The following is a 23,402-nucleotide window of genomic DNA, read 5'->3' on the forward strand; positions in this document are numbered from 1 at the left end:
TCATTCCCATCTGATGGATTTCATGCATTGCATTTCCAAGATAGTTCAGGCTCTGCTGGAGAAAGTGGAGGCAAGGGGTAAGGAAAAAGAAAGTGTGGGTGTAAGAAGTTAATTTTATCACCTTCTGATGCTAGATTAAAACACAGGGAAGCCAGTCGAAGCTGAAGGCTCAGCTTTCTACAATACCTCTCCCCACCCCCAGTTCTCCAGAAGAGACAGTCCCCCAGCTGGGTCTAGCGGAAGCCAGACCTACAACCTTCCATGGTTTGGCTGAGGATCCCTGCTAGTGGACAGGGACTATACTGTAGAGCTCAGTTTGAGTCCCATATCCAAACTTGGAAGGATCATCAGTATTCTGCAGTTGTATACCCCAAGGCCTCAACAGGGGCACCTAGCCAAAAAGCTTCACTTCGTCTGAATAAATTAACAGTTATAGGGTCCAGCTGTATTTTCGAGCTGACTTGTTAAATATTGGCTGTAAAAATTCTTCGGGGCATTGATATTAGACTGTCAAGCTCTGGGATGTGATCTAGTCACAAGCAGTGCATGCAAGCTCTCAAGCCTTCTGCAAGGAAAAGCACCCACCAGCTCCACTTAAGGGGGCAGGAAAAGGAGCGATGCACCAAAGGGGAAGCCCGCCAGGGACACGAAGTGTTCAGGGAGAGTCTTGGCGGTGTAAATGCAAGCAGAGACCTGGAACAAGTTGGCTTCCCACACCCACATTGATTTCAGCCACTCAGCGGTTGGGTGACAAGCCCCTCTTGCCACCATACTCCAGATATGATTAAACAGATTTAATATGCCAAAATGAAAATGCTTTCCTTTGGAGGAAAGCATCGGGGGAAACAAAAAATAGGGTCCTGATGACTGACTCCACAGGAGGCAGAGAAAACCAAGAGCCCTGGTCAAACTTTACAAAATGGGGAAGAGAGTCCCTCTTCATCCATAACTCCCCCCAACTGCCTCCCAAGACAGAGTCTGTTGGGAACTTGTAGAGGTACCAAGAAGCAGAAAAATAAAGAGAGTCCCCAGCAGGACAGCAAAGACTGTTGTCGGGGTTGCTGAAGACTGTCCCGTGGAGGCAGAAAGGAACTGGAGGCTGTGGGCAAACAATAGCAGGGCTAGTCCTCAGCCAAGTGGCCTTCCGCAGTGTCCTGCTAGAGAGAGGCTCGGTGGCTCATGTGAGCTCGACACATTTATGAATGAGCACTGGCACATCCTGGGCATCTGGTAAAATCCCATCTCTTCCCTTTTCTCTGTGTTCTTTTCGACTTCAGGTTTCTAGCATTTGTTTTCTAACTCTATTAAGACACTCAGATACCCAAAATATTGGCAGGGAGCAGCTAAGGCTTAAGTATTCAGAGACTGATCGGGATATATGCCTGTCTCATACCCATCATATGCCTAGGAACAGAGCTGGGCTGAGAACCTAAGACTTGCATTGTATGACTTACACTTGCTTTGGACTTAACTTATATCCCTCTCGGGGATAGGACAGGATACCCTATCCAAGAAGCAAATCAGTTTACTAGGAGATAGGGCTTCGTCTAGTAATGGCACATTACGTGGCAGGCGTGCATGTCATCAGTTTTTCCAATACAGATGATAGACAAGACTCTCTCAGCTCTACCTCATTTCTCCAATGAATCTAGTCTGAGCATCAGAATCCCTTACAGTTGTCTTCCGTAAGCCATTGCCAGTTGGCTCGGGTAAGCGCAATATTGAAAATGGTTTTCTTCGGTGTCTGGGTGGCTCAGTTGGTTAAGCGACTGCCTTCGGCTCAGGTCGTGATCCTGGAGTCCCAGGATAGAGGCCCACATCGGGCTCCCTGCTGAGCAGGGAGTCTGCTTTTCCCTCTGACCCTCCCCTTCTCATGCTCTCTCTCTCTCTCTCAAATAAATAAATAAAATCTTTTTAAAAAATTGAAAAAAAAAAAAGAAAACGGTTTTCTTTCCACATGCCAACTTTAGGAGCCAAATTTCAGTTGCAAGTCAAGAGTACCAAATGAGGGTGGGGGTCTATGGAAGTAAAAGTGGGAGAAAGGTTCCCTGGGATGCTCAGATCTTATGTCCCTGGAACCTCTATGGATATGAAGTGCCTTCCTCCTGTGCATTATAATCTTATGAGTGAAAGCAACAGAGGCAAATCTAACTCAATCTCTAAGCACCTACCTAGACCCGCAAGGGGTCCCACTGGGGCAGAAGCATTTGTTTTGAAGAGATCCAGAGGGTTGGTCTGTAGGGTTGCAGATTGTCCTGTAGGTGATGTCTGGCCTGGAGGTTCTGAGGCGGGAGGGGTAAAGATGTCTGATGCAAGCAAGTCTTTTGCTGGAGACTAACAGGGCAGAGAGGGAGATACAAGAGTTACTCAGTAATAGTGAAAAACAGCTTTATTCTGTCTCCTATTCTGTACCTCAAATTTGGGAACCACAAAAAGAAAAACTTATTCCTCTTACTGGTAAACTACAAAAAGCCAAAGCTCCCCACCCCCCCCCGCGCCAAAAAAAAGACAGATCCCTGCAATGGACAGAATATTTGGTCTTGGTAACTGATGTAAAGAGGACTCTCAAGGTGAAATCTATTTTACTCATTTACACAATTGTATCCATCAGGTCTCCTTGTCAGCTAAAAGCTTGAAGCTGGGAAAGAAAGGACAACTATAAATAAATAACCTACATATTTTTGATTATTCTACTGGGTTTAAATCAGTCTGCCTAAAGGTGATATTATAGTCTAATTATTAGGCCAGCCTGCATATTCTAATGAGATTTTTAAAAAGATATTTACAGAAACCACATTTTAAATTGCTTTTGAATGAAGTGGTACTAGTAAATATTTAAGTGTCTTTTAAAGCAATGGATCATTCAGCCAGCATTGAATAGAAGAGGCAAACTCAAGAATTTTCCACCACCACCTTGGACATTAATGCAATAGGAGGAGTGTGGGGGGCATGTGTTAGTGTGGGGAAGGTACACAAGGCATCACAAAGAACCCTTGCCCTCCCCTTCCAGAACATGACGATCGAACTTACCAGAGGTACAGAAGCATAGCAGCATTAAAAATGGAAAAACTGGTGTTTAGTTAATAATAAGTGACAAGACATGCAAACGGAAAGCAGGGTGTGAAAACACTGCTGAGTGAGAAGCTTAGAAAGGGCGGCCATCAGAGGAAGGTATTCCTGGAGAAAGATGTGCCTTATCCCACCTTCTATTTCACAGCCACACAGGAAGCTACAAGAGCAGCAGGAAAGAGAGCTTGCATCACACCACCCTTTGGTACCGAACATGCATTCTGCCAATGGATATGTGGAGAAGACAATTCACCTTAGCAGTCCTTCTGCCTCTTCCTGGTTTGGTACTTTGTGGAGGTGGGATAATGGCTATGGAGTCATGTGGTGAGGACTGGACAGAGCTTTCCAAGTCCTGCTTTACGCCATTCGGTACGGACAGTCCTTTGGGAGGGCTTCCCACAAAAGGGTTCGGGGAGGATTTGATATGGAAGCCGTTCTGTTCTCTTTCAGATACCCCATTTTGAGTTCTCACTGTTGGCTGTGTTTGCGTACTTGAAAAGGGCCATGGGCCTGCCTGAGCTTCCTGTTTGCCAGTCCGGTTAGAGATTTGGTCAAACTGCTGACCAAAGTAATCAACATCCCCATTCAGGGGCCCATTACTCAATGGAGTAGGCAAGCTACTCAAATTCTCTTTCTTCTGATCTGAAGATTTGAGAGAATCAAACGAAGAGGGTGTCGATTGATCTGGCTGTGCAAAAGGATCATCACGGAAAGGATCAGGATTAGGGGTGGGAAAGAAGTTGAGATTGGCAGAAAAGGCATTTTCAGGCAAGAAAGATGCCTGAGGCTTTGGTCGTGGAAGAGAACAGGAGGTAATGCCATTTGTTAAGAATGGATTTTCTCTTAAAGAATTCTGATTGGTGTCGATTTCAGAGTTTAGATCCACTAACAGGATATCTTTGCTTTCCTATCACATTTGGGAAGAAAAAAAAAAGAGAGAAAAGAAAGTGTTAGTCCATGTCTTCGTGACTTCAAATGAGAAAGCTACATAAGATGATCAGGATCATCAAAATTCCCATTAAGGTTTGGTCTTGACAGATCGGTTGACCATTACCTCCTCCCATCGCCTCCCTGAGTGCATTTCTTTACTACAGTTGAATAGGTCCTCCCTGTCCCTCCCCACCCTGTTGCCCCTTTATTTAGTTCTCAACTTTGTTGGCCCTTCATTAAAATGAAACTGTACTGTCTGCTCTAGTCATGTGTCTGCTCACCCTTGTAGACTGGCTGCATTCACGATCCTCCTTGTTCCCATTCCTGCCTCTGCAAGTCCTCAAGGGAATCGACTGTGAGTCACTCTAAGCAATTATCTAAGCATATTGAGCGTGAATGTAAGAAAAGATCTCTGAAGCCTAACTCAGCCTCCCACCTGAGGCACAGTCCCATCCGTTGTACCCTCAGAGTCATGTAACAGCATCTCTCTAAATGAGCGAATTCATTGGCTAATATTTTATAGTTCTGGTTGAGACAAAGTTTAAGGTCAAATATATTTCCCTATAATTGGTCTTTCCTCTAAGAGGCAAAAACAGATTTTCCCACCACATCACACAGCCTGTCAGGTATGCCCCTTTAAATATTTAAGGATCTTTTTGAAGGTGCTAGTCAAGTTGGATCTCTCATCCTAGTCTCTGGACACATCCTTTTGTCTGTGTCCTTCTAGAAAGAAGAAAGTGATACTCAAAATCCTGATACATTCTAACATCATATTAACCTCTCGTATTTGTGCATTTTTTCATAATACAGCTTAGAGTTGCCTGCGTCGTGACAGTAATCTCATCTATTTGGTGGATAAATTCAAGTAATCTTTAATTTATCTTTAATTTATGTACAATGTAATCTTTAATTCATGTATGAAGTAGAGATGTGGGTTTAGAATTAATTTGAAAAACATACCAAATACTTAACTCTACAAAGTCTAGTCCCTCCCTATCTTAATTACTTGCATTCTCCATTGTTAGATAAGATACCCTCTCAACAGAAAATCAGCAAATTTGAAAAATCTGACATGTCTTTATTCAGTTCAGTGACATAACTAATTTGGGCTCACCTTGGGATAGGGCTGTCAAAAACTGACACACCTTCCTTCTCACTGACTTTGGTCCATTAACTACTCATCTATGCTAGCCACAGAAGAATATAAACAATCAACAATGTCTAGCTGAGATGGAAGTTAGAGGTCTAGCATTACCCCGAGCACCTTACTAAATATTTTTGATCACTGGGACAAAAACAACCTCAAGGGAATATGAAATTCTCAAACTAGTAAGTAAAAAGGGGGGCTGAATAGGCCTCCTTGGCTTTAAATGAACAAATTTTTTGAAAGTTTAGGTCTTAATTGGTCTTCTATCTTTGGCTTCCTTTACTGTTAGGTATAAAAACACAATTTTTAAAAGCCAGTTTTTCTTTTTATAACCAGAAGAATTTGTCAGAAGAAAGAGCTTATAATTAAAAAAAATTTTTTTAAATCAAAGAGATGGATTGGAAGATCTCTTAATGTAGGGATCTTTAACAATCAAAAGATAGGACAAAATGTATTACAAAAGCTTGTGATTTCAATATTTATTCATTTATGATGAGCCACCTCTGGGTTAGAACGGTTGGGTGTTCACAGCTGGTAGAGTTCTCCTTTTCAAATACTTCAGAAGAAGTTCTTAGGACACCAAACTGGAGCCACAATGTTAGACTTCTGAATAGTCACCCTATAAGTAAAATGTATAAGGCTCTCCTCAGGTTGGGTTTGTTGTTAATCCAGGATTAAGAGTCTAGTTCAGACTACAGTGGGATGATGTGAGACTCCTCATCTTCCCCCTAGGTCAGAACTTCATTAATTCTTTGTTGGATCATCAAACACTGCATCCACTCGGCCATCATCTGACCACCTGAGAGATAAGCACTGATAAATGAAGGTGAAATGCAGTCCTGGCTCGTAAGGAGCTCCAGGAGGAGAAGGAAGCAGGCAGCCACAGAGGTGTCTGCACGAAGGTGAGCTCTTATATACTGAGTTCCACAGCCTAGCTTTCTCCAGGAAGCTGATCTCTCCCAACCATTTCAGCCTGCTGAATCCCTGAACTTCCCAGCTCAAAGCTTTCAGGGGCTTCCTGCTATCCCCTATGTTAAAATAAGCCTCATTAGCCAGCCTTTCAAAATGACCTACAATAGGACCCAGTTTATTTTTAGCCTAACTGCTCCCTATGTTCCTACACACTTCAAAGACCCAACTCAAGTTCAGATTCTTTACAAAGCCTTTTCCCATGGATCTTCCTACTTCAGCATCACCTGTGCCCACCCATGGCCTCTTATATATGCATGAGACTGTGCTTTGGGCCCTGATCCCATCCCTGTACCAGACTTAACCTCCTTCATACCTTATGTTCTTCTCATAATAACTGTGCTTTCAAATGGTCATTTTTAAAGTCTGAGAACATGTCTTTTGGGTTTTTTCTTTCCTTCTTTTTTCTTTTGAGGGGCAGTATGGAAGAATATTATTCAGTTATTTTCCAATAAAAATTATGTTCTAAGGGATGCCACTTAGTTTGTAACATGAGTTTTATTTGAAATGCATAAAACTGTTCTGTATGAAGGCTGGGGGAGGGACAGATGGGTCAGGGAACCAGTAATAAAGTCCAGGTAATTTAGATTTCTTTTTCTCTTCATCTCTTCCAGAGCAACCGTTCTAAGATTGTGAATATTTTTAAACATTCTGGTTTTACCAAGTAGAAATAAATTTGTTTTGTGACCTATGAATATGGAGTCAATATGCAAGAACACGTGGGCAAAATCCAACCAGCACATAATTAGTGCCATTAGCATTCTCTTACTTATCAGATACCATCTACTTTGATGGTATTTATTACCTTAATTTACTGTTAGTTTAAAACGCACTTTTATTTCTATAAACCAAAAATTCTTAGAATGTATTAAGTCTAATATAACTAAGACTCAGGATTACTCATATTGTTTTCATTTCCTCTTTCAGAACTTTCTAGAAGTCTACAGAAGCAGATTAAACAGTCAGTGCTTCCTTGCCTATCCCACTGGAATTCTATTTCACAGCTTGAGTGCTTTGATCTCTTTCAATATCCATGTTTGAATGTCAGTTACACTTGGAAAGTAGATCATTCAGATATCAATTCACTTTGGGAAGGGGGTTACTGTGGAGGAGGGGACAAAGTTGTCTAGGAATCAAAAGGACCGCAGGGCTGGGATAGACATTTCAGGATCATCTAATGTTGTCTCTTAACAAGTGTATCCTTAGGATGGTAACAAACATTACCAAGAATAAAAGGTTCCACAGACAAGTGAGTCAGGGCTCACTGCTGAAAAGAACATTAAACAGGCTTCTTCTCTATCGTAGGCTTTTTAGGGCCTCTGAAATTCTGTTATGCATCGTGAATCTCATAGGGTTGGGGACAAAGAAGAGAGTATGCAGCCCCTGCCGCTTCCCATCTCATGGGCCTGGGCATCTTATGTGAAAGTTCATGGACGGCCATTCTCTGCAATACTCTGGCAGGTGAGACTTAACCTGTCCTTTATCTGCTGCTGCTTTAAGTCCTATGACCTTCTTGGTCATGTAGACTTGCTTGATAATTCCCTGATATAAGAGACTCCTAGACAGACATTCCCACTCATTATTCTAGACTGATGGCTCTTTTTGTCTGGTTATTGCCTTCTCATCTTTTATGGTCAAGTCCAGAAACTCATTTACTTTGAGGCATTACATGAACCTCTAAACTAGACAAATACCATGTAATTAGCATCAATTAATAGGCTTTGTGATTAGTTTTAATGCTGGTCTCCCTGCTTGAAAGTAAACTCCATGATGTCATTGACACTGTACCTCTCACTCACTTCTGTGCCCTGTGACTGGCAAGTACTCAAGAAACTGTTTAAAAAATAATAGTTAAAAGAAGTCATTCAAAATTATGTGGGTAGTTTAACTAGAGGCCTGTTTTGGAAGGTCTGAGATGTGTGCTTAAGCTCTTTCTCGGGTGAATGAGTTTTTTTTTTTTCTGAATCACCACATCCTTACCTATAAAGGAAAATATTGCTCCATTCTCACAGAGTTGTTATGGATCAATCAGTATTTAGAAAACTTGATACGCTATAGTGTCCTTCAAAGAATGAACAACTTTTTTAAGCAAGGATGGTCCTTGGTTAAACATAACTGAGCATCTTATTTGTTTTAAGTCTTACTTCACACCAAGCTTATGCTATTAAGTCACAATAGAAAAAATAGAAAAATACTGAAGAGGCTAGGTGGTTTTGCAATTAATCATCTCGCAAACACTTCCTTCCGGTGGGACTTATGCCAAGGGTTATTATTCAGGCCCTTTTCTGATCCTAAGTAATATCAAGAAGGATTGCACCGCCTGTCCTCTGCTCAGATCTAACCACCAAGCAAAATTAATGTATCTGAATTGGTGTTGATAGGTTCCCATGGTAAGTTAAGATGCAAATTTATTCTAGTAGCCAGTTATACTTTATGTGGAAAAATCTGCAGTTACCTTCCAAGTTTCAACGAGATGCTCAAGATTTCTGGTTAATTGCCAATTTGAGTTATAGATGTCATTTTCATTACATTGCAAATTTAAAAACAGGCACTTACTGTTGGACTATTTAGGTCAGGAGGTGTAGACATGTCCCCAAACAAATCCATCTGGTCAACACCCTTAAAAAAGTATTTGGATTAGATTCAGATGTGTCTATTAAAAAGTATTACTTTGTATATTGTTGTAATTGTTTCCTAAACTAAGGTTTAGGAATATTGTCACAACTGATTTTCATTTAACTAATACAGATTTACTATTAGGCTATTTAGGCCTGGAAGCGTAGACATGTCCCCAAACAAATCCATCTAGTCCACACTCTCAAAAAAATTTTGTAGATTAGAGTCAGGTGTGTTTACTAAAAAGATTACTTTCTACCTTGACATAAATGTTATATTAATGTTTAGGGCAATAGTTGTCATAACTGGACTTCCATACAGATTCAATGCAGATTTGGTATTAGCAACATCTATAGGAAGTAAACCCATGTTCAGTTAAATAAGAATTATAAAAAATCACATACATACCAATTTCAGTTTGTTAGCTTGGTCATCAAGGGTCAGTAGGGTCTCATTCCCATTCTGAAAAGACGGCAAATATTTAAGGGTTTAGCTGGTGAGTTTTCTTATAGAATGTAATTTCCTAGTGTATTGGCTTGCTAAGCAGTTATGATTTTGGTACTGATAATTCAACTATACATCTTCTATGGCCAGAGAGATCATGAACACATAATCATAAGCTAGGAGGGGAGCATGCCTGGACAGGTAGCAAACAAGGACTTCTACACATCACGTGTGCAATTCATAAGAAGTAAAGGTGCAGTTTTACCTCTACTGCTTTGTTGGCTTCTTCCATCTAAAAAGAAAGACACAAATTCAGTGATCTTAACAACTACAGATAAAAGGGAATTAAATATCTGTATATCTATATATCTCTCTATATACCTATGGGTTCATGAGCACAAGGCAAGAGAGAGTCTTGCATATTATTTCTGCCCTACATTCCCCTGCCCTTTTCATATCAATACTAGATTTGAATACAGTTTCTGAACTTAAACTTGCTCATCCTTTGGAACCAATGTGAAGCTTGTGGGGAGAGAAGTCAAGAGTCAGGGATTGAAAATCCGATGCATCTAACTGTAACATCCATCCATTGCTCTACTGAGAAGAAGAGACAATATATTTCTAAAATTTCTATACTTGAAAGAGCCACAAAGAAGCCAACTCTCCAGACAGGCCATGTTTACATAATGTTCAAACATGGTCCTGAATATAGTCTTAAGTTTAATAGAGTCAATATTGGGTGGTACTTGCCTTTTTCTTTTCTTCTTCCTTTTTCTTTACATTATAGATAACTTGAAAGAGGTCTTTAAGATCAATGACTAATGGCTCAGCCTGAAGGAAGAAAAAGCATCTTTATGAGTATTTTAATATTACTATTTTCTTCTTTTTGTCCCCCATCAGTTCTGATTAGTACTGTTTTCCTCCTTTCTCTTAAAGCTCTTTACTATCCTCCCCTGGTTTATGGAGGATCACCACCCCCCACCACCACCACCAGATACATAAAGGGCAACAGAGTAAATAAGTATTTAACAAAACAAGAAGGACCGTGATAATTTTCCAAGTCCCTTCAGGATTTGGGGGAATAATTCACTATTGTTCTAAAATAACATTGACCTAAGTCCCCCTCCAGGTATACCTCAAGGCTTGAAGCATACCTGTTGCCCTGTTTTTATGGCAAAAAACTGATGCTGGCCTTCTCCTCCACACACATAGCCAAATGCCCGGTTGTCTGTCACATCACGGGCAATGAAAGAAATCTTATTTACTGGATGTTCATGCTCTATTACCTGAAAAAGAAACATAAAAAAATGACTTATTGATAAAACCTAGAATCTGTGTGGTAGCACAAGGAAACCTCAGATACCTAGGCATATATGAAAAGGCCAAAACATTTGAAGGAAGAAATTACTGCCTCTGGTTTAGAGCTACATTTATCCTTGCTAGTAAGGGCCCCAGAAGGAACAAAGAGTAGAAAACAGAAGTGCGAAAAATACTTGTTAGAATATTGATACTTGATTGTCTTCATCCCAAAGATGTGACACCACATAGCAAGAAAGGATTGAGGATCAGGAGACCAAGAATTTCTAAAGCTAAGATGGGGTATTACACTGCTAAACCATCCAAGTGGGTCGACTTTCCCAACTAAAAGTCAGACTCAGGTGAAAAGCATAACTAAGCTAGAACAGTGTTCACGGGGATCCTTTGACAATGGCTCTGAGTGGTCAGAAAACCATCCTAAGTACTATCGGAACAATTATCCACAGAACATTCTGGAAGTTACCAAATGCTGGCATCCAGTATTTCCCATGTTCACACCACTATTGAGGAGTTACATGGGGCAGGGGTTTCAGTAGTGCCTTCTCCTCTCTTCCCCCTCTTCCCTTTCTCTTGATCCTTTCAAGCACATGGCAGGGCTCAACTCTTTAGGGATATTTGTAGGTGGTCATAATGTGTCTTGGTTTTTGTTTCCAAATGCCTAATGCCACTGGAAAGTTTATATTGGGTATCTTTGAAGATTTGGGGAACAAGAGAACGCTTTAAGGAAACTTGCCACCATTCTCTGATAGGCTTGGGAAAATAAGACTTGAGAGATGAGGGAAAATGGAAACAGCAGTGGATGAGGACCAGCAAGGTGAATGAGCAGGTGCCAGGGTTCCAGGGCTCTCTATGTGACCACTGGATTTTGCATAATAGATAATGGCCATCTCTAGGAAAGCATGGATAATAACTGGAGGTCTCCCCACAGTACCTCGAGACAACAGAGTATTTGACAGCAGGGAAAATGAGCTACAAACAACATCTTAAGTAAATGAATCTTACAATGTTGAGTAGAGAAAATAAAGTTCCAGGAACCTGAAGTATGATCGGATCGTCTTTTGATAAGGTTACAAAAAAATAAACAAAATAAGTAAGACTGTTCCTATGCAGAATAACAGCAACCACAAAAAATGAGCAAGGTTATATCTGTAGGGTGAAGAGGAAGGGAAAAGAGAGAAGAAAGAAAAGATAGACGTGTCAAAGGTAATATTCTAGCTTCAGGTTAGCCAGTAAGTTTGCATGTAGCTAATCTATTAATGAGATCCAGGCATAGATCTATGGCAGCATCAGAAACCAGGGGTTAGGGTTAATCTTGTTCTGTTTACCTGGAGTCCAAAAAAATACTGAAGTGGTATTTATAGCACATCTCTGTTTATAGACTGGAGGTTCACATCCATTACAGAAAATAAATTTCAATAAAGTATCTTGACTCCTCACCTCCTACCCTATCTGTTTTCATGCCTATTACTTCTGGAGAAGTAATATATACTATTTTTTTCCTATAGACTTTTGAAAAGGAAAACAGGAGCTGAGATTTATGTCAAATTGTTTGTTAGACTCAGGTGGTCAGAAAGGTGTCAGTGAAAGTGAATTCTTACCCCAGTTTTCTCATCAATTATTTTTATCCCAGAAAGGGAAATGTTGACCCAGATCCTTTGTTTGTGTTGTCCCTGAGACCGACCAGCTGCCGCCATTCCCTGATGAGATTGGGAAAACAAGAAAAATCCAGTTAAAATTACCCTATGATGCTTTTGATACTAAAACATTTAAAAGATAGCTTTATTTTCAGCTTGGTTTACCATCTACAAAAGGATTAGGCACCTTTCATAATAGATGGCAGAATGAAATAGAAGACATCGAGCCAGGACATCATGAATTAGCTGTGTGAACTTGGACAAGTCATTCTAATTCTGTTGGTGTCAGAATAGTCCTTGGTAGAGACAAGACTGGTTAAGATCTTCAAAGATGTTCCTTCTAGATCTGGTCTTACTTAACAATTTTTATTTATTTAATTAGTTTCACATAGTGACAGTACTAGAGTTTAAAAATTTTTAAAAAGCCCAAAGGGCTAACACGAAATTGCTACAGGTTCCAAATAGAGACCTGAATTTTACCTGAATACTTCCAGGATCTAAAACTTGATGTGCCCAAAAGAAAAGGCATCTACGGTCCTGCACTACATGATTAAGCCCAGTCTCTAGAACAGCATTCACAATGTGCAAACAAACTCAAGACTCAGAAAATGAGGTATCGCTGGATCAATTATGTGATTAGAAAAGTTTTTCTTTCAAATAATGGAGATAAAGGTAAACATAAGCTTCTAATATAATTCCCGCTGTTGGATATTTGCTTGAGATAGAGACAAAGCATGCTTTCCCTTCTGACCTTTAGTTTCATCATAGAATCTTGGCTCATTTTATCCCCTCTTGCGTCGGGCACATCATCAATGCCAATTAGCTTGGCCTTGTATTTTACACCATCACCTTTGAATCTGGCCAAAAGATACTCATCTGTCTTTTCAGAGCCTGAGGGGGGAAAAAAAGAAAAATAGGATAAAATTTATAAATGTCTTTAAATATCATCCCCAGGTATGACCAAATACGTTCCAGAATCTCCAAATCTGAGTAGTATACATATTGGTTATATTACAGTTGCTCAAATATGCAATATTCTATCTTTATTCTTACTTCCTCTGAGTAAAATTGTATTCTGTAATACTGTATATGGTGTTGGGGTGGAGAGAAAATGAACTCTTAAAGGTGCAAAATGGACTGAATTATGGGAAACTTATGGGCCTGTGTGAGGTGGGATTTGGGGATATTCTTCACCATAATTTAAAAAATATTTTTAAGAGAAAATAAGGAGGATAGTGCTTTTTTTGATGAAAGAAAAATAAACTACTACACTCTTTACTAACATTTTAAACTGCCAATAAGGCAGAAGAAAATTATGAATAAATTCCTTTGAAAATCATTAAGATACTTATCTCATCTTTATAATCTCTTTTGCTTTCCTTAAAAAGACTGCAGTCATCTCCTTCCATAGCTAAAGTAGAATAGTAAAAGGCAGGCAAGCCACGGCATAGTCTCAAACTATGAATGATTAAGGACTCTGGCACTTTCTAGTGGTACTTCAGGTCAGGAGAACAAGGTCTAGTAAAATAAAGAGGTCAGTTTTTGAAAAACAGCTACTTCAGTAAAGCAAAGTGGTAAACAGGTTTACTGAAAGATAATCATCTAATAATTGAGAGTGGTGTTTATCAACTAAACAAGCTACCGTGAACGCTTCCCAGTGGGATCCAGTTGGTGCAATCACAGGATTCAGAGACATGTCTTATTATAAGTGGAGCAAGCTAATCTCTACCAAAGTCCAACTTCCCTGTTGAGGAGAACTTGAGAGTTGGCTGAGGCTGAAGTGAGGCAAGGGCCAGCTCTTACTTCGTTCACCTCAAACCTCACATTTCTTCACAGGTAAGCAACACTCGCTCCCCTCAGTGGCCTCCAGAGGATGTCTCCATACCTTTCTTTTTTTCCTTCTTTGATGGTGCTTTCGGTGCAGCCTGTGGGTCAGGCTGCCCGTTAGTTGTGCTTGTCTCTACTTCGTTAGACATGACAAGAAGGCAGACAGCGAACTCCAGCACCAGCAGACACGGAGTGACACCAGGCGATCCCCGAGGTCTCAAATGAACATAACCTACGACAGACACCTGTGGGCAGAGTTTAGAGGCATCATGAGATCGTAACACAGCAGACCCAGACGGTATGCTACTAGGCTTGCGACTCGTGATTTGCAGACTAATTTTGTTATTTCTCCCCTATTGGACTGAACTCTGAAGAGGAGCGGGTAGGACTGTTTCCTCTGTAGTTTCCAAAAGGGAAAGAGGGTGTTTACGAGGTTTTTCTTTAAGAATTGATATCTGGTAACATTTAATGATTACCTACCTAAGTAGTTTGTATTGGAATTGTGGCATAAAAATCTAGTGTTAAAGGTAGGGATCAAAACATGTCACGGATACAAAAATAAGATTTCCTAGCAAAATACAAATACATTGGATGCTGAGTCTGAGATGATCGTGATTGGCATCTGAAATTGGACATTATAAATTCTGCTTCAAAAATTCATTTAATTGTAAAGGCAATGTCAAGAATAGAGTTAAAAATTTTATCTTATTCCCATTGACAAATATATATTTTTGACATGTTGTGATTCTGCATATGATTTCCAGGGCTATCTAAGCCCTATACAGGACAACGATTTTTGACATTAACATTTACAGGTATCAGGGGAAGAATGAGTTTATGGGATGTCTGTGGTGCAATTCACTGAGTGGAAATACTTTTAGGCTATTATTGAGTATTATTCTCCTCAAGGCAGTGGTGCCATGTGTTCTCATAAGACTCCCTTATGTATCATGGCAGGTAAAAAGGGAAAAACTTAGAGTCACTGTAAGCACACAGAAGTGAACTAATGTTTCAAAAATGTTCTTTCACCTCCCAGGAGTCAAAGTTTCTACACAGCTTCTGAGAGAGCGTTAACTGTCTACATGGACTGAAGACCAGAGGGAAGCAGGCATTCATAGTTTTATAAACCTGTTAAGACCACCCATGGACTGGCATACTCCTTCCACCCCAAAAAACTCTCTTAATTCTCTTTTTAAAGCACCCATTTATTTGAACTTTTTATTTTTTTAAGATTTTATTTATTTATTTAAGAGAGAGAGAGAGAGTACAAGTGTGGGGGGGGTGGCAGAGGGAGAGGGACAAGCAGACTCCCCACTGAGCAGGGAGCCCGATGTGGGGCTTGATCCTAGGACCCTGAGATCATGACCTGAGCCGAAGGCATATGCTTAATCGACTGAGCCACCCAGGCTCCCTATTTGAGCTTTTTAAATCCAAGGATCAAGTCTGCCACATGGAAATGTATGTTATTATCTAGATATGTAAAGTGTAAAAAGTAAGTCTTAACATTTTTTGCTTCTGTCAGCTTACATTGCCCCTTCCTGGCTTCGTAAATGTCAACATGCTTTCCTCAAGTTGCATACTTTATATCTGCCCCCGTGAGTCTTTAAATGGTCTTTATAGTCTTAATAGTCTTGAAAAACACATATATACAGAAATCTATGTGTGATTAATATTATCTGAATTATTTAATTTGGAGATTTAGTAGTTAATTGTGCTCAAAGACACCTGACTGGTAGGCAGTCTCTTTACAGGTGAAAGTCTTATGCAGCAGAGGACTCAAAGCCCTATTTACTCAAGATTTAGTTGGGTGCCAGGTGCTAGTAGCCTTTTATGTGTTTTAACTACAAAAAATTCAGAGTAACCCCACGAGTATTATGATATAGTATTATTTCAGTTTTTCAGAGGGAAAGCCAAGGCACAGGGGTTTTAAATTATACAGCTGCTAAGTGGTAAAACCTGGTCTAACCCAGGCTGTCTGGCCCCAAGCCAGAGTTTCTCACGTGTTACACTGATGGATCTCCTCTGAGAAACCTCATACTAGCTACAGAGATGCTCTATTACACACATATAGTCACCCTTAAAAATATATGTCCAAAATTCTAAACCTTGAACCTTTGAATGTGGCCTTATTTGGGAAAAAGGTTTTTGTAATTGTCATTAAGGATCTTGAGTTGGGGTCATCCTGGGTTTGGGAGGGTCCTAAATCCTATAACAGATGTCCTTATAAAAGAAGGGCAAAGGGAGATTTGAGACAAAGAGCCACACAAAGGAGAAGGTAATGTGAATACACAAGTGAAAACTGGTTTGACATATCTACAAACCGGGAATGCCAAGGATTGCAAATGTCCACCAGAAGCTGGGAGAGAAGCACAGAACAGGTTCTCCTTCAGAGCCTCCAGAAGGAACAAACACTATTGACATCTTGATTTTGGGCTTCTGACCTCAAGACTGAGAGAGAATAGGTTTCTGTGTTTGAAGTCGACTAGTTTTTGGTGATTTGTTATGGCCACCCTAGGACACTAATACAACACCTCTATTTTGTATGCCTTGACTGATTTTTTTTTTTTTTAAGATTTTATTTATTTATTTGAGACAGAGAGCATGAGAGGGAGGAGGGTCAGAGGGAGAAGCAGACTCCCTGCCGAGCAGGGAGCCCGAAGCGGGACTCGATCCCGGGACTCCAGGATCATGACCTGAGCCGAAGGCAGTCGCTTAACCAACTGAGCCACCCAGGTGCCCTGCCTTGATTGATTTCAGTGGTTCCCAAGATTTGTTTCCTGGTGACACGATAAATCTCCTAGTCATAGCCACACTTCCAATTTCAGTAAGCTAATAATTATTTTCTTAATTTCAGAGAATTTATTCCAATTTTAGAGGATATTTGCCCATGTTAACAACATCAGGAGGTGACACTAAGCTCTGACCTAAGGAGATACAAGGACATGCATCCTCCTGCATCCTCACCTTCTCTCCACTGGGCCCTCTCCTTTATAAGTTGCTCAGATCTCATCTCAGAAATAAGGAAAACACTTCCCTATAACCCTCTAATCATCATCTCATGATCATTTCACGATTAAACATTTAAACTTGACAGTCTGCTACCCTCTCCTTTTTCATATTCCCTTCCTCTCAAAGGACTTGTTCATCTCAACACTACTCTCAGAAACTCAACTACAACTGCTGATGGGTGTCCTGACCAAATCCAATTACTTTACTGGTCAGCCTTTTGGGGTTATTTGGCTGTATGCATCAGACACCTATCCCCTTTCATGAGCCTTTTCCCTCCCTACCTTTTGCTCCCATAACAAACTCGATGCTCCCGTCCATGGCTTGCGTTTTCTGTATTGGAATGATCTGGATTCTTTTTTTTAATGATGAAGTTCTTCTAAATTTTAGAATAACATTGAAGCTTTCCTGCTTGGTCTTGTGGTGGTTTCCCTTGAGTTAGGACAAAGATTTAGATGTTTTTTGTTTTGTTTGTGAGATTCTTAAATATTCTGCCCCTTCTTATCTTCAATCTTCTTTCCTTTCACTTTTGTATAGCAACCTCAAGTTTTTCATTTCTTTCAGAGCATTATTTGCTTTTTGACTCTTTACCTTTTCAACTATGCCATTGGAATTGTTTTAAAGGTATTTGGTATCCCTTAATTATATCCTTCCACTGTTTAGGAATGAGCAGTTATAAGGGGCAAGGAAGAAAAAAAAAAATAATAGAGAGAAAATGTTTCTTTAGCATGAATTCCCTGAAGAAAATGCACATCTATATCAGGTTGCAACAACCAAAGGTAGGTCTGCACTGCAGGCCATGCCATTTAAAACGTATCCTTGTTCTCTGAAATGATCAGAGAGTAGACTCTCCTCAAAAGCCCCAAGACTCAGAGATAAACTCCTTTATAAAGAAATGTTAAAGAGGTTTTTTGAAAGATTTTAGTAAAAGCATTCTTCCAGTATCCCATATACCAGACTGATAAACATTTACCTTTCTCCCAAGGTTAAAAGAGCAAATCTTCCCCATCACAGACTTTCCAAATGTCCAAGCTACCATCTGACATACAGTAGATGGAGGAAGTCTAGCTTCTAGACTCAGGTTCCTCTGTAGAGAATAATCAACTTAAACATGTAAAAGCTCAAATGCATAATTCTTCTAACAGTGTTACAGAATTATCCATTGTTCTCATAAAACCTTCAGCAGGTTTTATAATAAATTGTTTTTGGAAAGGGTTTGGACCTGGAAAAGGGATCTGGGGGCCAAAAGGTGCCCTATTATTTTCTTTGATTACTTTCCCAAATTAGGGGCAGTTTTTTAAAAAAAATTATCTAGATTGCATTAATCTCTGTGTTCTGTTTTAAAGTTCTAGTAAGGTAAAAGGTGTTCATAAGGCGGGAGAAGTGGATGTAGGACATCCAGAAAGCCTTCTTATTCCTTGGGTTTAGTCACATTAACTCTCCTGACCAAAAACCACAAAATTAATCAGGGAACACATGAAAGGGGTGTTTTCATAAAGCAGGGATTACAAATTAAAGCTCAAAAACATATTCAAAGGGTCACATAAACAGCTCCCCATCTAAACCTAGCTGGTTCTTCTTCCTAGTGGTGGGCTGTTTCCTGTGTCAGAAACTCAAGGAGAGGAATAAAAAGGCACAGCTGGAAAGAGAGGAAGCTCTGAAGCTATTGTAGATTCTTGACTCTTTCTTAAGGCCTAATATAGAACAACAAGTTGGGAAAGAAACTTTGCTAAGTCAAGAAAATTAGCTCCCCTTTGAGCACAGATACATAACTTGGATTCTGGACTTAACACAAACCTCCCTGAAAGAATGCAGGAACTTTCCCTTTCCATGGCACAAGAATCAGATGACTAGAAGAGATTTTGGAGCTTGCAACATCTTTTTTTCAGTTTCTGAGAAGGTTCTGAGAAATGTATACCAGAAGACTGCTTGAGTCATCTTATGACAAGTATATCCCTTGCACAAGAAAAAAAAAAATCTGCTAGTTTGTTTAGCCCTTAAAGTGGATTCATGCAAGACATCTAGTATTTAGAACCTGGAATATACCAAGTATAGGGATTAATGTGTATAGGGAGAAGTTTGGCTGGCACCTCCTTATTCTTGCTGGCACCCTTTCCTTCAGTAGGATTGTGTGGGTATCAGCAGTGCTAGTATTTAATGATTCCAGGGTTCTCAACAATATCCTGACACATGTGTCCCCCCTCTCTCCCAGGCAATCTTCCTACCCTTATTATACACAGCAGAGAGAAATTTGCTTGGTCAGTCTCAAAATGCTGGTAAAAGGAATAACTTAAGGACTTACTTAATGGTAGCCCCATTCCACAAATGGTAGAGAATCTGTTATTATGCTAAGGAGGAGGGGACAAACACTTTACCTACCAAGCCCTTGAAACACTTACCTTGACAGCTCTGTGAAATAAAATGGGTCTATTTTATGAGTAAGTTAAGGGACTCAGTAAGACAAAATCAAATCAATCATTAATAAGTCGTTAGGCTCAAAATTAAACATGATCTGCGTTCCCTTGTCTCCTATAGAAGCTGGTGGCTCTTATCTTTTTGAAAAAAATCACACTGATTCTAACCTATGTTTTCTAAGCTGCTTTTAAAGTCCTCATCCCACTGACTTGAACATACCAGTTAACTTTTCAGAAAGAGTCACATAAAATGGACACAGGAAAGAGTGATAAGAAGAGTCATGAACAAAGCAACATAAACATCTTTGCTAGAGTGTCCAGTACTTTGTACTTGTCAGAAAATATGTTCCCTTGTCCTTTGGAACTTTATGTCTGTCTCAGTTGAGGTACTGCATTAGGACACGTGAAATATTAACCTCTAAGGCAGATGTCGGAGTCCAAGAGGGCAGCAAGCTGCCTTCACCACTATTTCCCAAGTAACCTTTTGAGAATAAGGGATGTTGCCAGAAATGATACAGCGAAATTAAACTTTCTGATACTTGGTGTAAAGCCTTTCTCCTCTAAACTGTTTGGAATCTTATGCTTTTAGGGAAGGCTTACTCTATTCAGCAAAGGCCCAGTGCAACAGACAGGAAGATTTTTGCAACCTGTTTAATTGGGGAAATGAGACCATGTTAATGCACCCTGAAAAGGAATCCTTAGGAGATTTTCTTGTAAGTGTCAGCACTTAAAAGAAAAGGTGGGGGCCTCAGGAACAAAACACGCCTGAGTCAAGGAGATCTACACCAGTTATGCATTGACAGAGAGCGTTCTTCATTGCTATGAACCCTTGGAAAGCATGCTCTAGGACCTAAAGGACTGAACCGAGAAGCTTTTCCCTGTCTTTGGAACCAAGTCAGACCAAGAGTGCCCCAAACAGTTAATTTTAGGTAGACGTAGAACAGCAGAACTGCTAAGGGTTGAGGCTTGGGCGGGTCTTACACACTTTTGCCATTTCCTAGCTCTGCACCTCAAGGCAACTTATCTAATAGTCACGTATGTAAAATGGGAATACAGTTTGCAGAGTTGTTACCAGAAGCCTCACAGCCTACTGTACAGAAAGTGCTCAATGAAAGGTGGCTGTGATGAAATCAAAGCTGTGTCTCACACGCTGTGTCCTGTGTGGTCTTATGTTGCATCCAACATTGCTTTTCCACAGCAATTGTTTAAACAATTTCAGAACAACGAGGACCAACAAGTAAACAGCTAGCAAGGACACACAGAGAAGGATGTAGTGCTTTAACCAATAAGGCCCAGGTGAAAAAGTGAGAGTGTTTGCCAGTGGTAGAGCCCCTCCTATTCAACTCTGGCTTCTGAATCTACTCCGAGCCACCCAGAGACTCTGAGTCAAATCCAAGCCTACATCATTACCATTGGCAGTTTAGAGGGTCTACCTCATATCACCCGGGGAATTTTTTACTGGAGAGCTCCTAAAAAGATGTCCATGCTACACGCAGATCGATTAGATCCCAATCTCTGGAGCAAGAGACACAGACTCCAATATATCTTAAAGATTCCCAGGTAATTCTAATGTACCAACAAGTCTGAGTTCCAACCATCTACTTCCATGATGACCCTTTGTCCCCTTAAAGAAATACCAAGTGGTTAGACTTTGAGCTGGAAGAAACCTAGGGAATCATCAGTCACACCCTTTCATTACTAAAGATTAGGAAACTGAGGGCAAGAAAGAATGTGTAACTTGTCTATCATTAAACAGCTGGTTGGGATGGAGCTGGTGTCAAGAGAAATCTAGATCCTAACATGAGGCTCTACTGTCCTCTTCCTAGAGATTATATGTGTCACTTTTTAAAAACCATTTTTTAAGAAGACTGTGCTAAACCCATTATGTACAGACTGAACCAAGAGTACGTTCCATGTAGTAGACAGAGCAAGCACAGAACAGGAAGATAGCCTAGCAGAATTTAATTTTATAGATGTTTTCTGAACCAAAACAGAAAAAGGACTTTATGTGATCTAATCACACATTGTCACTGGATTCTTCTTTTACCTAGGAAGCTGGAGTCCTTTTTGGTGAAACTGGCTTATTAATGTTGATTTGGCTGCTTGGAAGAAACTTTTGGCTAGGCTTGAGTTGCAGCTCACAGATCAAAGAATTCAAATTCATTTTAGTACATTCTCTACCGTTCAGTGTGTGGCCTTTTCTTTTCCTTTTTTTTTTTAAGCATGACAGGAAGTTTGACTTCTTGCGTTGGCAACTTTCAATATTTTTGACTCATTATGCCCTCTCTTAATTTTTGTATGCACCACACCCATTTTGTTTTTAAAATAAGTTATTAGGAATATCTCCTACTGGAGCCTAAAAAATAGTCATCATAATAAATAGCGTTTGGGAGAGCTTAAGCTTTAAAAGAGAGCTTAATGCTATCCAGATGAGGGTCCATTCTCTAGACTGGGCAATGCAAGCTGTTCACTAGGAATGTCTGAAATTGTTCACAAGTTGAACTGAAGTATTAAGTTTACGCTCAATTTTACAATCATATTACTCAGTTGTTTCAGTACAATGACTATTCAGTTAGAGTACTTAAGTCTTTAGAGTCAGAAAAAGAAGAAAGTGTGAATTCATAATCAAAGTATGCTCTTGCCTCTTGGGAAAGCTGGGTACAAGTTAGTATGCTGGCATGAACAAAGACATGCACAGAGCGCTGAGTCTAGACCCTTCTTTACACTTCTTCAACTCTAAAAAAGACTATAGCGTTGGAATATCCCTGTGGTCTTTTGACCATGTGGAATTCTTGTGCACATGGACAAACGAGGCTTGGAATTGCGTTAATTGACATTAGAGAGTATACCTATCTCAACTGTAACATCCCAGGCAATCCTTCCACCCCAGTTCTTGAGCATCACCTCCTCTAGCTTAGACCGAACACAGAGGAAAAACGGGAATCTGACTTTATCCTTTAACTCACTTCTACAAAGGGAAGGAAGTGACATTGAAAGTTCAGAGATTTGAAAATCATGTTTCTGCCATTGTTTTACATTGCTGGCATTGGATCATTTGGGTTATACTCTACCATGGTGCCCTTGGCCCCAGTAACCATCTGGACATGGCTCAACTAGCTATGTTACGTGTGCTCTGTATATCTCAAGTGAGCTGGGCAGGGCAATGCAGCAGACACAACTTGACATGGAAAAGAGAATGGGAGATTTCTGGTCTAGTGTACATTGTGCTTCAGCCTGCATTTATCAGAGCGCCGCATTTGGGGATGCCTGGGCCCTGGTTCCCCTAACAATGTGGTATTTGTTTCCTTATCTGCTCTTGTCTCATTTGTACTTACACCTCAGGAGCCATGTGGGGGAGAGAGATGGGCAAGGTAATGACTGCATCCTTGAGTCAAGTTTATAATATTAAGTACCAACTTGAACCACCTTATTAGCTGTTGCTTTTTCTATTAGAGAGCTATCAAGTCACCTATGGAAGAAGCCATGAGTGATTCCCATTCATTCTGAGGAAAATCTATTTGGAATTCATTGTTCTGGGAGAGAGAATAATATGGCTTTTTGTGGGGGCCATACACCTTGGGCTTTAGGCTCAAAGGTAGCTGGCAATATGGTGGGCCAATCTGTAGAGCAAGCCAAGACATTTTTGGGAAATGGCCAATGGACCAAAGTGGTCAACATGGGGCAGATGTGTGTGTTTGGGGGTAGGGATGAAGGGAAAACTCTTTATGGCTGAGGAATGCGTATTCAGTGAGTAGTCTACACTAAAGACCTGGGCTGAAATGTCAGGGTTCCCACCTAACCCAGCCAAGAAGATACTTCCACACCAAGGGCTTGCTTCAGTGGAGAAAACCTGGCATGTTTTGGTGGTGGCACAGTAGCCTGCACCAAGGGGCTGTCATAAGGCTGGGGACACCATGCTGAAGTGACAGTGACAGAAAGGGACCGTTGTGGAGTTTGCTATTTTAAGTTATGAAGTGATAGTAACCAGAAAGTATGCTGAAAAAACATGTGGAAGGAATAAGATTTTTA

The 23,402-nt window shown here is 40.3% G+C and overlaps 1 protein-coding gene across 9 annotated transcripts in view; it reads right to left on the reverse strand.

Annotated features, from left to right (window-relative positions):
- LOC118006539 (disabled homolog 2) overlaps positions 1-23,402 on the reverse strand; it is a 49,362-nt gene that overhangs the window by 7,608 nt on the left and 18,352 nt on the right. For 7 of the 9 annotated variants that reach the window (XM_034999241.1, XM_034999237.1, XM_034999233.1 and 4 more), the window contains 10 exons: positions 14,012-14,198; positions 12,878-13,017; positions 12,091-12,189; positions 10,330-10,461; positions 9,926-10,006; positions 9,441-9,467; positions 9,140-9,193; positions 8,672-8,734; positions 3,323-3,976; positions 2,172-2,334 (listed from right to left, as the gene is read on the reverse strand). In XM_034999241.1, coding sequence (XP_034855132.1) covers positions 2,172-2,334; positions 3,323-3,976; positions 8,672-8,734; positions 9,140-9,193; positions 9,441-9,467; positions 9,926-10,006; positions 10,330-10,461; positions 12,091-12,189; positions 12,878-13,017; positions 14,012-14,102 — 1,504 coding nt within the window. In that variant the 5' untranslated portion in view covers positions 14,103-14,198. Of the gene's footprint in view, positions 1-2,171; positions 2,335-3,322; positions 3,977-8,671; positions 8,735-9,139; positions 9,194-9,440; positions 9,468-9,925; positions 10,007-10,329; positions 10,462-12,090; positions 12,190-12,877; positions 13,018-14,011; positions 14,199-17,243; positions 17,356-23,402 lie in introns of those variants that run through there. The other 2 variants (XM_034999240.1, XM_034999236.1) reach the window with 2 other exon arrangements.

The sequence above is a fragment of the Mirounga leonina genome, unplaced genomic scaffold (genome assembly GCF_011800145.1).
Source record: "Mirounga leonina isolate KUSES-001 unplaced genomic scaffold, KU_Mleo_1.0 Mir_97, whole genome shotgun sequence".
Classification (NCBI taxonomy): Eukaryota; Metazoa; Chordata; class Mammalia; order Carnivora; family Phocidae; genus Mirounga; species Mirounga leonina.